The following is a 16847-nucleotide window of genomic DNA, read 5'->3' as shown; positions in this document are numbered from 1 at the left end:
AAGGTGGCTAAATCTTTTTGGAACATTGTAATAATTTGTATGCTACCAAATAAATGGCCTGTAAGGAAACAATACATCAGTATTTTTATGCTATTAAATTACCACAGCTGACAAGTATGCAGGTATAGGGATTAGTAGCTGATATTACAGCATTAGAAATCCAGCAGTCTTTACCCAATGCCTTGTGGGAGGGCTTGTGGTAATGATGGCCTTCCAACAGAGTTTTATAATGCATTCTTGGAGGAGTTAGCACCTTATTTAACAGAGCTTTTTAATTTTGTCATAAAGGGAAAAGAGGTTCCATCAATTTTTAAGGAATCCATCATCGTTAGTTTTGGAAAGAAGGGAAAGAATCCTAGAGATGTGAACTCATAAAGGCTGATTAGTTTATTAAATACTGATGATATCATTTTAATAAAACTTTGGACAAATCGTATGACTCTGGCTGCTCAGAGGGTGATCCACAAGGATCATACCGGCTTTGTGGCTGGTAGGCTGAGTCATCTAGTACTGGTTTTCTAGTTCATGCATTGTATTTTTTAACACAAATCAGATACCCACACTGATAATGATGGTGGATGCAGAGAAAGCATTAGACCTGGTAAATTGGGATGCTCTTTTTTTATGGCCTTAAGAGGTTTGACTTTCCATCTCAAATCATCATCATATTACACAATATATATCATGGGGCTCAGGCCTTTATTAATTCTCAGGGATGGTCGATATAAATTGGGGAACTCAACAGGGCTGTTGCTTGTCACCCGTATTGTTTAACTTTTTTATTGAACCATTGGCTGTAAGGATTAGGGCAAACCTGGGTATAGAGGCACCAATAGCCGGGATGCCTAAGGTAAAATTGTTTGTGACGACATAATTTTATATCTCAGGCCTGAAGAACAACATTTTAAAACAACATTGGCTTAGATTGAGCAGTTCCAGTCGATTGGGAGATATAAAATGTATCATAATAATCATAATAAAACAGAATTACCTCTTTTAGCATTCTTCCTTGTAAAATTCAGCAGCAAGCTTCCTCTTCCAATCTGATTCAATACTTGGAGATATATGTAACTAATCGTTATGTGGAGCTCCATAAATTGAATTGTGGGTCAATGTTGAAAAAGATTAAAGACTTATTAGACAGATGTACACTTCTTTGTCTTTCACTAATTGGCTGAGTAGCTCTGATAAAAATTTCTCTTTTTGTTCATTTTTCTTTTTACAAATTTCCCGATAAAATTATTATGACCTATTTAAAGAATCAAAAGCACTTTTTCGACATTTTGTTTGGAATAAGATGACCTCTATGGTGAAACTTCCAGTGCTTCAACTGGATATAAATCCAGGGGCGTCGACACTGCCTTATATACGTACATATTTCAAAGCCTCTCTTATACATATATCAGTTCGTTGAATTGATATCAAAAGATAATTGGATATTTTTTTCCGGAAAAGATGGTGCAGGGGAAGTCGAATCTCAGCTTCTGGTTTATATAAAGACAGCTAAACTTCTGAAAAAAAAAACAGTGTAAACATTACAGGCATACTGCACCAGACTTCAGACATTCTATTCCGTAAATGCTCATTCTGCAACATATGAATATTTGCAGCCTAAGGAATGCAAAGTTTTGGGCCTCAAAATACAGAACGGTCATCTAAGTTTTTGGAAGACAAACGGTTTTAAAGAATTGAGCCATTTTCTGGTGGGGGGAGATGTATTATTGGCAGGATCTTTAATCTAGATGCAGGGATCGCTGCAAGCTTTTCTTCTTTGGGTATCACCAGATTACGCACCTACTGAAAGAATTGTGTCTTTCATCTAGTACAGACTCGTCACCAGCATGGTTGCTTTTGTTAGAACAGAGTTAAGGGGGGTGGGAAATCAGTACAGATTTTCACGGAATCAAGGAGAGTGCCACCTGGTGAAACGTTTTTGGGACAACATTACTCAGGCAACACAATGCACTTTTTCCAAGGTCGAGTGACAGGCGATCTCGCAATTAGGCAAGAAGGCCTTAAGGGCTGCAAATTTTACAAGAATGTAATTTTTGTCATGCTGGATTGCATATTATACACCTAAAGCCCTCCATAGAATGTATCCAGAACTAGAGGACTGATGTTTTCATTGTCACCGGCTGGAAGGAGGCGATTGGCTGCATACTTTTTTTTTACCTGTCCTATGATTGTGAATTTCTGGGAGAAAGTATTTGCCGCTTTATCCATTGGCTTGCAGAGAAGAATTGAACCTGAGGCTGGTGTTGCGCTCTTTAACTTGTTGAGGCACAATTTGCCAATGGTTAAGGGGGGGAAACATTTACTGCGGTCGCTTCTTGAGTGGCACGATTCTTGATCTTGCAGGACTAGAGGACAACTAGAGTACCATCGTACTTAGAATGACATAATTAAATGAATCGAACACAGAAATTTGAAGCAGTCAATGCACAAACGTTTGGCGATTTAAAGAGATTTATCGCTGCATGGCAATATATGGATGGAATTGAAAGTGTTTGTTAGACCTGGCATTTCTTGGTGTGATTACCCCAGACTTTTTATCTCTACCTCCCCTATTTTTGGTGCTGTGGTAGATTTTGTTTTGCCAACTTACATGCTTTGGACACAGTGTCAAAGTGCAAGTGCTCCCTGTATAAAGTGTAATGGTGATTGGCTGTCCATGATTGGTATGTTTACCTTACTAGTAAAGTCCCTAGTAAAGTGCACTATGTGTGCCAGGGCTGGTAATGCAAATGCTACTAGTGGGCCTGCAGCACAATTTGTGCCACCCACACAGGTAGCCTTAAAAGGGGAACTCAGGCCTGCCATTGCAGTGTCTGCTCGCAGTTTGTTGAACTGCCATGTTGTTCTGTCAAGTGCACTCACTTGCCAGACCTTACTCTTCCCTTTAGATGCACATCAGACAGCCCTATGGTAGGTCTAGGCTACCCCCTGTACAGGGTGCAGTGCATGTGAAAGGTAGGACATGTACTATGGTGTGTGCCATGTCTTGACAGTGAAATAATCTCCATTTCGTTTTCCACTGTGGAAAGGCCATCTTGCCCATAGGACAGAATGAGGAGGCTGTAATTTGTTTTCCAGCCTAGCTTCCCAAAGGCTTAAGATGGAAAGGTGAAGTTTAGTATGCCTGAACTCACAATGTAATAACACATCTTATTATGAAGGTGGTTTTTGCATTGTGTGTTTAGAAACCACTCCTTTAGAAGTGGCTGAGTTTTTGTGCTCTAATATTTCTGTGTGTCTCTGCCCGGCTGTGGATGGACTGTCTGGATTTGAAAGCGATAGGATCTGGGGAATGTCTTGACCCAGGGGAGGAAGTGAGACAGCAATAGTCTGACCTGCATTTGGAGTGTAGGTGGAGGAGAAGCCCCTACAGGTGAAGAGGCCTGGGTTTCTGCTATAAAACAAATGTCCCATCTCCTGCTGAGTGATTGAGAATACAGACCCCCACTAATCAAAGGAAGAAGGTGTCATTGGCAGGGAGGCACCCAGAACTGGTTTGAACAGAGGTCAGTGCCCCCTGAAACACAAAGACTTCAAAGCCATTGAGGGATATAACTATGAGAGCTGATGCCCCTGAACTTTGGAGAATGGCTTGATCAAGTGTGAACAAGACTGGAGCTACTTCATGGACAACTGAAGAGACTAAAGGACAGGACTGACCCTTGCTGTGTGTTCTGGGCCTGGCCTGCAGTTTGCTGTATTAACCAAGGAAAGGCTAAAGGGACTTTGCGGTGTGCTGTGTCCCCCTGCTTGAAAGGACTTTGCTGTGTCCTGAAGTAACTTATCCCCAAGGGCCCGAGGTGAGCTGGCTCCCTGCTGCGGAAACACAGGAACACAAAAGTTTCCATGAGAGTCTCAGCGGCACTGTGTGTGCATGCTTGTTGCAGCCTGAGACCGTCGTAAGGCGTGCCCTGTGATCGTGGGCACCTGGAGTTCAAGCAAGGATCTGCGACACAGTGTGAGTGTGCTTTTTGCATCCTGAACCCCTTTGTGAGGATTGTTCAGTTATCGTGTGCACCGGAATCCAAGTGAGTCTCATCGATGCTGTGTGCATGTGCGTTCTGCACCGTGAGACCTTCATGAGGAATTGCCTTGTTATCATGTGCACCGGAATCCAAGTGAGTCTCATCGACGCTGTGTGCGTTGTGCACCTTGAGACCTTTGTGAGGATTTGCCTTGTTACCGTGTGCACCGGAATCCAAGTGAGTCTCATCGACCCTGTGTGCGGGTGCGTTGTGCATCATGAGACCTTCGAGAGGATTTGCCCTGTTATCTTGTGCACCGGAGTTAAAGTGAGTCTCAGCGACTCTGTGCGCGTGATCTTCGTGCAGCCTAAGACCTTCGTGTGGAGTGCCCAGTGATCGTGCACCCGAAGCTCAAGGAAGTCTCTGCGACGCTGTGTGCGTGTGCAGCCTGTGGCAGCCTGAGATCTTCGTATCTGTAGCGGCCTGGACCAGCAGCCCCGGAAGAGCTGAGCCGCCGGACCGAGCCCGCCGTTGCCAATTCACAAAGATTGCATTGGAGGCCCAGCCACTGGACGAGGAGGGGAGAGTGAGATTGCGCCCCCCCAGGTAATGTGTTTCAACTCCTGGGGTGGGGTGCGAGCTCGGAGGGAGACGCTCTCAGCCTCTCTCTCGTTCTGGCAGCATGAGCCTCTGCTTCAGCTCGTATCGCAGCCCGTATTGCCAAGGGAGTGGCAGTACAGGGGCCAGACTGCGGAGCTGCACTTTTTGATTACCCCGTACCCGTGTTGGGGGCAACTGTTGAGAGGCTGACTGCAAGTCAGAAGGAGAGGAGGAGAGACCGCCTAAGGCACAGTGATCGGTGCCTGAGTGTATTATGCATTATTCCATTTCTTTTTTTTTAAACTCTTTTTCTTGATGACAGGGCGAAAATTAAGTGCGGTTACAAGTTGAATCATGATAAACAACTGACGTCTCATCTCACATTGGCACAGTCAGGACTTCAATACATTTAATACATTCAGTTTGGCAGAAAGTTACGATCAAGCATCTCTTACCCACCTCCCTCAGTTAGACTCCATGTCAGATCCAGTTAGAGGCGGAGTACAGATGTTCCCTCTATACTTGTTCCAAGCTCCCCATGCTCGCTCCCACTTTTTGGGGCAACCTCGGCATACATACGTCGCCTTTTCTGCCACCATGGCCCCATCCATATCTCTGCACCAGTCATGGCGTGTCGGAGAAGATTGTGATCCCCAGAATTTGGTGAGCATCATTCCGAGCGTCGCCCAGTCCTGTGTTGCATGAGTGAGATCAGTGGGCTCCCAAATATTTAGTAGACATCGTTTGGGCTCTGGCAGAACTGGAACCCCACTTACTTGGGCAATGGTTCGCAGATTGTACAGTAGGGCGCTATCTGTCGGTATTGCCACAGTGTGTGGTAAAATGTCCCCTCTGCACCACTGTTCCTCAGGCACAGCAAACTTTGCCCCCCCCCCTATTCTGTGTAGGGTCACCCTGGTGTAGTACGTCCTGTGTAGTATTTTCAGTTGCACCAGTCCCAGTCCGGAGGATATCGCTACTTCACGCGGGGACGAGAGCGCCTCCTGCCAGTCTGTGTTGTCTAATTCCCCAAGTTCGCTGGACCATTTTTCACATAGAGGTGTCGGGTAGATTGTTACTGAGTTTGCGATAGGTGAGGGAAGGGGCGTTCTTGTTCATGTAGTCTGTCAATAACCTATCCTCCATGGGGGAGGCCTCCGAAAGTGTGGTACCAGCAGGTATGGCTGCCATGAGTGCATGCCTGATCTGTGTGTATCTAAATATTTCAGAGGGCGCCATGTCATAATGTTCCTGGAGGTGAGCAAACGTAGCCACCTCACTCCTGATCCACAAATCACCCACCGTTGATAATCCGATGGAGTCCCAGGGTTGGAAACACTTGCTATTTTGAAGCCTTCCCAGTCGTTGTGTTTCCCAGAGTGGGGTAATTTGGGTTATGACACTATTCCAGCCTAGTTTTTTAAGAGCTATGTACCAAATTTGGACTGTATGCGCTGTGGGTCCTATCAGTGGGGTAATCCGCTTCCTAGTGTATAATGCCCGCATTATTCCTCCCTCCCCCAACCCATGTCTATCTGCTCTAAACGCAGGGTCTGTTTGCGGGGCGTGAATCCATTGATTGAATATCACCAACTGGGACTCCCAATAATATAGTTGTATATTTGGAAGAGCTATGCCTCCATCTTACCAGCATCTGACCAATTTATTCATGGTGATACGGGCGTTTTTTTCCCCCAAAGTAAATTGGATACTTCCGCCTCTATCGCCTTAACGTAGCTTGGTGGAACAAGGAACGGAGTATTCTGCAGGGCATAGAGAAATCTGGGAAGCGCCATCATCTTAAAAAGTACTGCTTTCCCAAGCAGTGTCAATGTCAGAGACCGCCAGTGCTTCGCATCGCGTTTGAAGCATTTCAGAGGTTGCATGAGGTTTTGTTTGAGAAATTCTTCCGGCAGCGGTGTGACATCGATTCCTAAATACTTCTCTTCGCTATTTGTAGGGTACATCCCTTTGGGAGTTGCGGCGGTGGGCCATGAAGAACATAGAGAATCGACCTACTTCAATTGATGGTGTATCCAGAATCTTGGCCATATATGTCTCAGATGTTCAGGAGTGCATGGATAAATTGCCTGCGAGATGCCATATATAACAGCACATCATCGGCATATAAGGATATGCGGTCCTCCCAACCTTCCACCCACATGAGCTCTCGGATAGTCTGGTCCCATCTAATCTATGCAGCCAGTGGCTCCAGAAGTCGTGAGAGGGGGCCCCCTTGACGCGTTCCACATCCCAGCGGGAAGTCCTCCGATAGATGACCATTTGCTGTTACGTGAGCTAGGGGTTTTGAACATAACAGCTGCACCCAGGCACAGAATTTTGGGCCAAAATCCAAATGCTTTAGGATTGCGAAGAGGAAGGGCCATTCAACCTTGTCAAAGGCCATACGAGCGTCTAATGAGCGAATGACCTCTGCTTCCTGAATGATGGGTATACGTGCCATTACACCATGTAAACGTTGCAGATTAAGGGCCTTACTAAAGCATGAAGCTGGATTGGTCCAGGTTTATTAAGGCGGTGTGATGGGGAGTCAGTCTGGCTACCAGGAGTTTAGCAAGTATTTTAGCCTCTGCACTAATTAACGATATGGGTCGGTACAACGTACATTCCTTGGGAGGCTTCCCGGGTTTATGAATCGCCACTATGATAGCGGTCCACTGATCGCGCTGGAGTACCCCTGCCTCTAGGCTGGCCACATACATATTTAAAAGGTGCGGAGTAATCATGGTAGCTGTTTTTTTGTAGAGTTCAATGGGTATGCCGTTTGGCCCCATTGCCTTCCCTGATTGTATGGCTCCTACAGCTAGCTACAGCTCATCTGTTGTGAGGTCAGCTTTGAGCGCCATGGCTGCCTCCGGTGTCAGTGTGGGCATTCTGATATCTTTAAGGAAAGCATGTGCTTCCTCGATCGTCATCGAGGATGTCGGTGTGTATACCTGCTGGTAGTGTTTTGCTAATATGTTCACTATTTCCTGGTGATCGGTTATGGTTTCTTTATTGTATGTGTGTAGTTGTGCGATCCACCGACTGGCGCATTCTCTCTTATTGAGCCAGGCCAGAAGTTTCCCCGCCTTATCCCCAACCTCATATATTTTATGCTTTGCAGCTTGAATCTTGGTCCTAATATTTTTCCCTAGGTATCCATTATACTCCTGTTGTTTAAGATTAAGAGCTTGGGCTGTCACTCTCGTCAGGTTTTGGGCATGAAGCCCTTCCGCTTGGGCCAACTCTAGTTCTAAGGTCTCTATCTCTTTCTTCTTTTCTTTTTTGTGGCCTGAAATAGATGTGATAGCTTGGCCCCGGAGGACCGTCTTATAGGCCTCCCAAAGGGTTACTTGGGAAGTGACTGAGCGCTCATTTTTGTGGAAATAGTGTTGTGTTGTGGTAGTGATACCTTTAAGGATTTTGGGGTTGTGCAGATATCCTGGGTATATGGGGTAGGTCGCAATCCAGCATGCATATGTCAGCACCACTGGGGAATGATTGGAGATGTCTCTGGGTAGGGGAGTGATGTTCAATATGTTTCCCCGACTGTCTGCCTAAGTTAGAATGTAATCTACCTGGGAAAGTCTATTGTGCACCCCGGAATGAAAGGTGAATTGTCGAGACAAAGGGTAGCGGAAACGCCAAGTATCTTTGAGGCCGAGCGACTCAATGAACCCCGCGAATCGGGAGGCCCCACTGCCCTGGTCTTTGGGGGGTTGGCGATCAAGAGCACCATTGATTATAGTATTAAAATCTCCACCAATCAGGAGTTCTCCCTTTGGAAGGGCGAGTAAAAATGCGCTACGGGCTGGGAAGGCCACTGAGTGAAGTGCTGGAGGAATATAGACTGACACTATGTTATAGGCCCGTCCCTCCCACTGGCATGTGATCATGGCTGCGAAGCGGCCCTGCTCATCTGTCCATGTCCGTTTAATTCCAAGCGGAAAATATTTCCGTACTAAAATACCAACCCCTCGGGACCCTGAGGTAAACTCGGAGTGCACCACCATCTGGAATCCCCATCGGTCCATTGCTTTATAGGAGGAGCCCACTAGGTGTGTTCCCTGTAGCAGGGCCACTACCGGAGTGTTTAGTTTCAAGTACTGTAAAACCAGCCCCCTTTTAATCTTGTCGCCAAGTCCGTGAACATTCCATGTGAGCAGTGATAGGGGGTACTTGACATGAGGGGAGGTCGTGGTGGATCGGTCTCTTGCTCAATCTGCCCTATTGTTTCTACCATGTCCCGCACGCTTGTCACTGGAGATGTAATGTCGATGTGTCAGAGGTGCTATGCACAAGTGGTGGTACTCAACCGCTGCCCGTTGTAAACATATAACCAACAAAAAACATAAATCAATGAACTGCCCCCCCGCCCTCCCTCCTCCCTGCCTCCCTGCATGACGGAGTTAGAACTACCCGCCTCCCCAACTGTGCAGAGTGCTTTGTGCCTATCCCTGATACTATGATGGGAGGGAGAGTCGTCCGCAGCCCCTTATAACTTCCCCCTTCTCCGCTGTGTACCTTAGTGGCATGGTCACGTTCAGTGGGTCAATATAATGAGGATGCAGCATTAATAAAGGCGCTCAAGTTAACATGGTATAGTGTCTCAGAAGTGTCTTGCATTCTCCTAATCTTCTCCAGAAAGGCATTGGCAAAAGTGTCACCCACTCGGTGACAGAGTTCCGGGTTCAGCTGTTCGTTTGATCTCAGCCCTCCCATCAGTGTCAGTGTTCAATGTTAGTACAGTCGTGCTTACTCTCCTCCGCTCACTTGGGATGATCTTCCCATTGCTCTTGTCTCTCCTGACCTCTCCAACGATTTGTCCCATACACGTTGTCCAATACCTCTGCCATTTCAATCGGGTTTCAAGATCCGGCCATTCCTCCAGCCATTCCTGAGCCTCCTCTGGAGTCAGAAAAAACAATGCTTTACCCTCGGCTTCCACCCTTATTTCAGCTGGGAACAGCATTGAGTATTTGAGTCCACGGTTCCGGAGCTCCTTTTTTACCTCAAGAAATCCACGGTGCTGCTTCGTGACTGCTGCCGTATAGTCCATAAAAATCATGATGGCACTGTGATCAAGATGCAGTGGAGGGGCGATACGTGCTGTTTGCAGTATCACGTCCCGATCCCAGAAGTTGAAAATACGAGCAAGAATGGGTCGTGGAGGTGCTCCCGGTCTTGGTTTCCCCCCCGGGACACGGTGCGCTCTTTCTACTGAGAAGTAGTTGGAGAGACCCCGCTGCTGGAGATTCTACTGTTGTTCCGTCTTGAGCGACCTTCTTCGTCTTCGATTTTAGTGGCCATTATTTTGTTATCTGCCTTGAGATGGCGAACTTGCTTCTTCAGAGCGGCCCTGTCGCTTGTGAGGGTCGTCGTAGTGGTTTCTATCTCCGATACTCTGGTGGACATTTTATTAAGATCAGCTTGGATCAATGAGAGTTCCATTGAGAGTGACCCTATACGAGAATCTAGAGAGGTATGCACATTATTTAAGGTGACCATAATGTCCTGTAACATTACTTCTGGCTTCTCTGTTGTCGTAGGGCTTGTTGGGGGGGTGGTGCCCTGGTCCGTGAGCTACAATTGCGTCCTGGTGTAGGCATATTTCTCAAGTTTTGCTTGGTTTGGGACCCTTTGGCCCCTTCCCCCATCGCAGCCGTGATCCGGTCCACTCACAATGTTTCGGGGCTGGGGTGTTACTCACCGCTGCCTTCCAGTACTGTATCGCAGCACACGCGGCCTTTCGGGTTTTCCACAAAAGAACCTGCTGTAGTAGTTGTTTGATATCAGTGGATTCCAGCAATCAGTGGGGGTTGTGCTATTAGCCGCTTTGTGCACTGTCTCTGTGAGGCTGTGTGGCCAGTAGCGGGCCCGCTATGTATGCACGGCGGTGGATTTCGGAGTTTTTTGGATCCTTTCCCCCCCTTGACTATCTCATAGATTCAGAGAATCTCCCACTTGGCTTCCATTCTGCTTGAGAGGGGTAGGACTGCTGGGGCAGCTTTGTTCACATTCTTTTTGCTGCACTGTACCCACGGGGCATTTTCTTCTCAGTGTTTACACAGCTTGCGGCCTCCTCAGTATTACCAGGTACGCCTACAACGGGAGCTTCAGGTTCACTCTGAGCGAGTGGGGAGATGGCATTGCAGTGTCTGCTCTGCACTAATCCACCAGGGCTGCATCGGTTTATCCCAGGCGGGTCACACCACTCCCGGCCGCTCCTGACCTCACCTCCACAGCATCTCACTGACTGCCCCACAGCGCGAGTTTGTGCAACTGGATGTCCATCGGTTAAGCCGCTTCTGTATTGCCGTGCCCTGGGCCCACGATATGGCTGCCAGTCGGTCCCGATCCAATGCAAGTATCGGCCGTGATACGGCGCACAAACTGCGCCTTCTCCCCAGCTATTTTCATCTGCCACCGCCGTGGGAATCGTTTCCGCTGCCCCACTTTGTTTATTGGTTGCCACGGTGGAGTCTAGCCGGGCCGCGGTACTCGTTCGCGTTGCCCGCTCTGCTCACAGTGCCTGCCAGTCTGCTTCACCTGTTGCGGTCGGCTCTTGGCCAACTCCAGTCCCCGGCTTGAGTTTCTGATGTAGGCCGCACTTCTGTTGCTTGGCGCCATTTCACCGGGGATCGTTTGATCGGTTCGGGACTAGAAGCATCAGAGTCGTGGGTCTTTCCGACACTTCGCACGCTGCTTCTAGGATCTGAATGCCAGCGGATTAATGCTCGGATCTTTGGGGAAGGTAGTCGGGCGACGGAGACTTCCTAGCCTGCAGCCATTTTCTTCGGCTGCTAGCCACGCCCCTGCTTTATTCCATTTCTGCATAACAGAGTACCTGACTGTTGTATTACACATTGCATAATTTCTGCATAACGGAGTACCTGATTAGAGCATTACGCATTGCATTATTCCTGCATAACGAACTACCTGATTAGTGTATGACGCATGGCATTATTTCTGCATAACGAACTACCTGATTGTCGTATGACACATTGCATTGATTCTGCACAACAAACTACCTCATTAGCGTATTGCGCATTGCATTATTCCTGCATAACGAATTACCTGATTAGTTTATTACGTGTTGCCTTATTTCTGCATGACAACGTACTTGGTGGTTGTATTACGCACTGCATCATTTTTACCTTGCAAAGTGGCTGATTTTTGCATTACGCATTGCATTCTTTTTACGTTGTAGAGTGTCTGATTGCTGCGGTACGCCTTACAGTATTTTTACATTGCAAAAGTGCCTGATTCTAGCATTACAAACTGTATAAAATGATATCAGGATTACAGGAGAATGTTTAGAAGTGCTCATTAATACCGCTAGAACTTACAAGGGCTGGCTGGCCTAAGAACCGGCCAGAAGAACTAGTACACAAACTCATTTGTTGGATTTATATCGCGTCGTCTTATCGTATATCTTTTTATATAAAGTTTATACTCATTTTCATAAAACTCATGTGCAGTCTATTTGTGGTGTCATCATTGGGTTGTTGTGACCGTGGTTGCAAATACTTTACACATTTGCCTGGAAGATAAGCCTGGTTACTCAAGCCAAGCTACCGAGGGGGTGAGCGGGGCTATCTCAGAAGGTGACCTTCCTTTCCCTGATGTTGGAACACAGGTCCCTACTAGGCCTAAGGTACCTACCTCAGCCAACCAGGGATCCCGTGTCTAACAGTGTTGAAGTATAGGATTGTGTAAATTACATCAGGGAGCATTGTGTGGACGGAATGAGGATATTCAATGAAGCCAATGGGGATATTCTATGAAGCCAAGCATGAGCTAAGGAACAATCACACTTTATATTGAGAGTTATTTTCTAAGGGACAATCCCACTTTATATTGAGAGTTATAGGCTACCAGCTTGGGTGGAATATGGAGTGATGCACTTTATTACGGTTAAGAATAATGTTGTTTGTATGAATTTAAAGAGGAGAGGGAAAAGAGATGGAGGAAAAAAGGCAAAGAGAAAAGAAAACAACATATACCTACCTCAGGGACGAAGGCGCTTTTTGAAAGTTTTTGAAAGCTAATGATGAATTGCACTTTATCTAAGCACTGAGTATTTTTGTATAATGGGTAAAAAAAGTTTTCTTTTTTTAATCTAGTTCCGTAACAATGCACTTTATTGATGTCTAAAACAGCACTGCTGATGAATTAGGATCTGATCTTAGTGTTTTTATCTATAAAGAAGTTTGTAAGGGAATCCCGGCACAATGCACTTTATTTGTGTTTAAAATAACACAATTGATTGGTGTGTTACAACATTAGATCCCCATCTTTCAATCCACGTTGATGTATTTTGAATGTTGTTCCGGCACGCTGCACTTTACTTTATGTCTAAAAAATACCAGAAAAATACAATAGGGAAATAACAATGGTCCCAATGTTTCAAAATATAATGTTTATTTTTGAAGGAGATATTGGTAATTGACTTTTTTATGATGTAATGGAATACCTTATACTTCTGCTCAATATATACAAACGTAATATTATGTTATAGTAGTAGAGAATACTGCAGTTGTTTATTTAGCTTTTACAATAGCAAATACATCAATTCACTCTGTGTGCACAAGAACGGCCTGGATATCTGACCTTAGCTATGGATTGAGGCCTGAATTACAGGTCCCAGCTCTTTGAAGGCTGTATGCTTTTGTACTGTCGGTGTAACTCCCACTGCTGTCAGCCTGTTATGACACTGACAGGTAACGAGGCTGTCATGGACACATGTCAGAATATTAATATTGCACACCTTGTAAGCCAATAGCAGTAGTGCAGTACAGCTTGTCCTACAGCTGAGAGGTTGGTTTTGAAAACTGTTGTGCAGAAGTCATCGTCCACACATGTTCGTCACTTTCAATTAGCGTGTGCACCGATTTGATAATCTAAAATGTTTTGTTGAGATAAAATGTTGCTACAGTGTTTATCTTAATTATGCCCGACATATATTGCTTCCTCGCGCACTAACATATCAGATCTGAAATGTTACTGTTAACGTTTTAGATGTGTGACTTTGGCGAACGCAGGAAATATTGTGAAACTAATTTATCTCCAGCGGCTAGTAAGATGCCTACTTGAACTGAGTCTTGCCACTCTAGTCCTATAACTGTTTGGGAAGCAATGTTTCTCTATCACACCACGGACATCCCTGAGATACAGCGCCTGCATAAGCTTTAAAGGGAGCGTGCACATTATACAGGAAAGCAGAGAATGCAGGGAAATGGCAGGCGGAGTAAAAAATGTAGGCGAAACATCCTTTACCCTCCATTTTTTACTCCGCAATAACTTTTATAACGCAGGGCTTTACACCGCAAAACTGTTACAACGCATTCCCCAAAGTAACGCACCCCTTGAGTTAGAATAGTAATTGCATTGGAATGGGGGAAGCGTCCTATCGGATTGCATTGGAAAGCCCTGCTTTGTAAAAGTTAATGCGGAGTAAAAAATGCGGGGTAATGGCATGCAGAGTAAAAAATGCGGGGTAAAGTGTCCTATTCGACAGTGAGTAATCTACTGATTGACACCCTTCACTTATCACTTATATTCTTTAAAAGTGAACCTCTTGTAGACCCAAGTTCTCCACTTCCAAGAATGGTACCCGGGAAGAGTGCTGGTGGAAATATCCGGAATCCCTTTGATGTAGAGTGTTTTGAACTTGTCAGTAGTTGGTGAAACTGAGGGGTTAGTCTGGTGCAGGGCTACATTCAAATATCTTGAATGTTCACAATTAACCCCTTCAGCGCGGCACAGATTTCCGCGCCACGCTGAAGATTCCGTGCGCGGGCGGGGCCATGACGGAACGGTTCCGTCATAAGCACAGCCCAACCGACGTGCATGACGGAACCGTTCCGTCAAGCGCGTCGAAGGGGTTAAAGTCACTTAGAATGTAAACGACATCACTTTGGAATAAAGAGTTCAAATGACAGGCGTGAGGGTACATTTTCCTGGTTGTTTTAGTTTAGACTATCCTACCAATGGTAGGCTTTTAAACAATCTTGCTTTATTCACTGGCAATTTTGAATCTGCTTTAAACCACTGACAAATGTCTACTACCTGTGAAGGAAACTTTTGAAGAGTTATGTCCTATCACTGACTTAAATCTATTTCATCAGAACATTTTTCAATAAATCAGAGTAAATGTCCAAAAATGCCTATTCACAGAAGTATAGCGTACAGTTTTATATTTTGACATCACATTTTTATTGACTTTCCTGGCATTTCAAATTGGAGTATTTTATTGTAAAATCGATTTATAATCTGAGAACTACAAAGGGAACGGTAAGCACTTACTTGTTTTTCTATAGCGATTATGGGTGCATAGTTTGCCATTTCTAATTGCTGTAAATCAGAGTTGTTACTGTTATTCAATTTGAGGGAACTCGGTTTTCGACCTTGGAAGGAGAAACAGCATTGTTGGCCTTGAAAGTGTAGTGAGAGCTTACATCCCTCACCCGTGTTTCTACTAGCATGTTTAATTGCTGTCAGTGTGTGAATTAAGTCACATGTGCCTCCTTCTATGTTTCTTGTAATTGTGTTTCTTCTTCTTTCCTTCTCAGCTATATTTAACCTTATACCCGTGGGTTTACGAGTAGTAGCTATTCAAGGTGTCCAAACTAAATTATATCTGGCAATGAACGGTGAAGGCTACCTTTACACATCGGTAAGTTCTCAGTCTACTTTTATATATGGCCATAAGTCACACTAGCTATACTTTTATAGCTGGCACTAAAAGGGCTTTCTTTAGCAACAGCCCTTGAATTCCCTGTGCACAGTAAGAGCCAGGATTGAGTTACAGCTGATTTGCTGTCCACAAAGAATATAAAATAAAGCCATGAAAGAAGATGTGTTGAATAATTGATGTGAACAAGGTGATAAGGTATTTATAATATAAATGTTTATTTTATGCATCGTGGCCTGTTTGACATGATAGCTTATTATTATTTCCCAAAACACACAAATACTGTGTTTACCATTGCCATGTAAAAACATTCCCCAAAGCAACGGTTTCATGCCAACTTCTCAAAGCTCCTGGTTTGAATAACTGAAAATGCTATGCATGTGTTTGCATCGGTTTATCTATACCGCGTAAGTCTGGATGGCTATAGAGCAGTGGGGCAGTGTACTTACTTATATCTGAATTAAACTATGTGGCTTGTGTAATGAGGAATAAGGAAGGCTGCGGAATTTGTACATATGAGAGAGGAAGGAAGGAAGAGCGTTTTGGTTTTGGTGTATAAGCCTGAGGAGCTTAACTCCAGTGCTTAATTTGAGCCGGTGTTTTCCGATGCTAGGCACCGGCACTTAATTGTCAACACCTGCAGTTGTGACAGTCTGCCTCAAGGTGGTACTGTCTGGTTCATTAAAAGATGACGAGAACAAGATTTAATTTTTCATTAAATATACATTCAAAATTACTATTAACTGTCGCACATGCCATTCTTTGTTTTCAGTCCCTGCCTTTTAAAAGACATGTTGTCCAGTGACTGACAGCCCAGTGTACTAAGCCTGAGTAGTAAATAGAGGAAGGCATGCATGCAAGTTAATGGGTCAGGCACAGCCAGAGCCAACAATGGGTCAGGTGTGGCTCCAAGTGTCCATGCACAACTGAACCATGAAAATATTTGGCATGTATATTGTTCAACAGCCATAATATAGAAATATGATTCAATCTATTCAAAATACAAAAAAATGTATTTCTATAACATGTGGAAGCATTTCACCATATTGCATCAGATCATATCAATGCATACAAAGACATTTATTAAAAGTGATCATTTTTAGGAATTTTCATGGCTCACCCCCAATGACAATGCCGTTATCGATCTAAGAGGCCAGTCAGTAGTCACGTAACCCCTATGTATAACCTAGATTCTTATTATACATGGAGCAACATTACAGTTTATTAAATCAAATATGAGGTGCTTGTACATTGCACATCCTGAGCTCATGTATTTAAAAGTGTGCTCGTATGGCACTGAAATATACCGAATAGTCACCGAATTGTCACACTTGTAGGAGTCTGATGGTTAGCAGTTGTGATGTTACTATGATTGGCAGCATGGCAGGGGGCATTATGTCATGAAGAGAGCCCTGAGACTTACGTTTTGTTTTTTTTTACAAATCAAGCATTGGTTAAGTCTAATCAAAGATTTACCATTTCTTTATTTTCTTTCTTGATTTTAGAATTTATTAAGCGCTTTGTTACAAACAGATATCATGGCACTAGCCAATAAAATGGTTAAGATC

The 16847-nt window shown here is 44.8% G+C and overlaps 1 protein-coding gene across 9 annotated transcripts in view; it reads left to right on the top strand.

The window, feature by feature from the left end:
- FGF13 (fibroblast growth factor 13) overlaps positions 1 to 16847 on the top strand; it is a 984800-nt gene that overhangs the window by 758969 nt on the left and 208984 nt on the right. For all 9 annotated transcript variants that reach the window (XM_085607978.1, XM_085607973.1, XM_085607974.1 and 6 more), the window contains one exon: positions 15158 to 15261. In XM_085607978.1, coding sequence (XP_085464104.1) covers positions 15158 to 15261 — 104 coding nt within the window. The remainder of the gene's footprint in view (positions 1 to 15157; positions 15262 to 16847) is intronic.

The sequence above is a fragment of the Triturus cristatus genome, chromosome 5_2 (assembly GCF_964204655.1).
Source record: "Triturus cristatus chromosome 5_2, aTriCri1.1, whole genome shotgun sequence".
NCBI classification, from domain to species: domain Eukaryota; kingdom Metazoa; phylum Chordata; class Amphibia; order Caudata; family Salamandridae; genus Triturus; species Triturus cristatus.
Note: the sequence above shows the minus strand (reverse complement) of the source record. Positions and strands in the feature narration are given on the sequence as shown.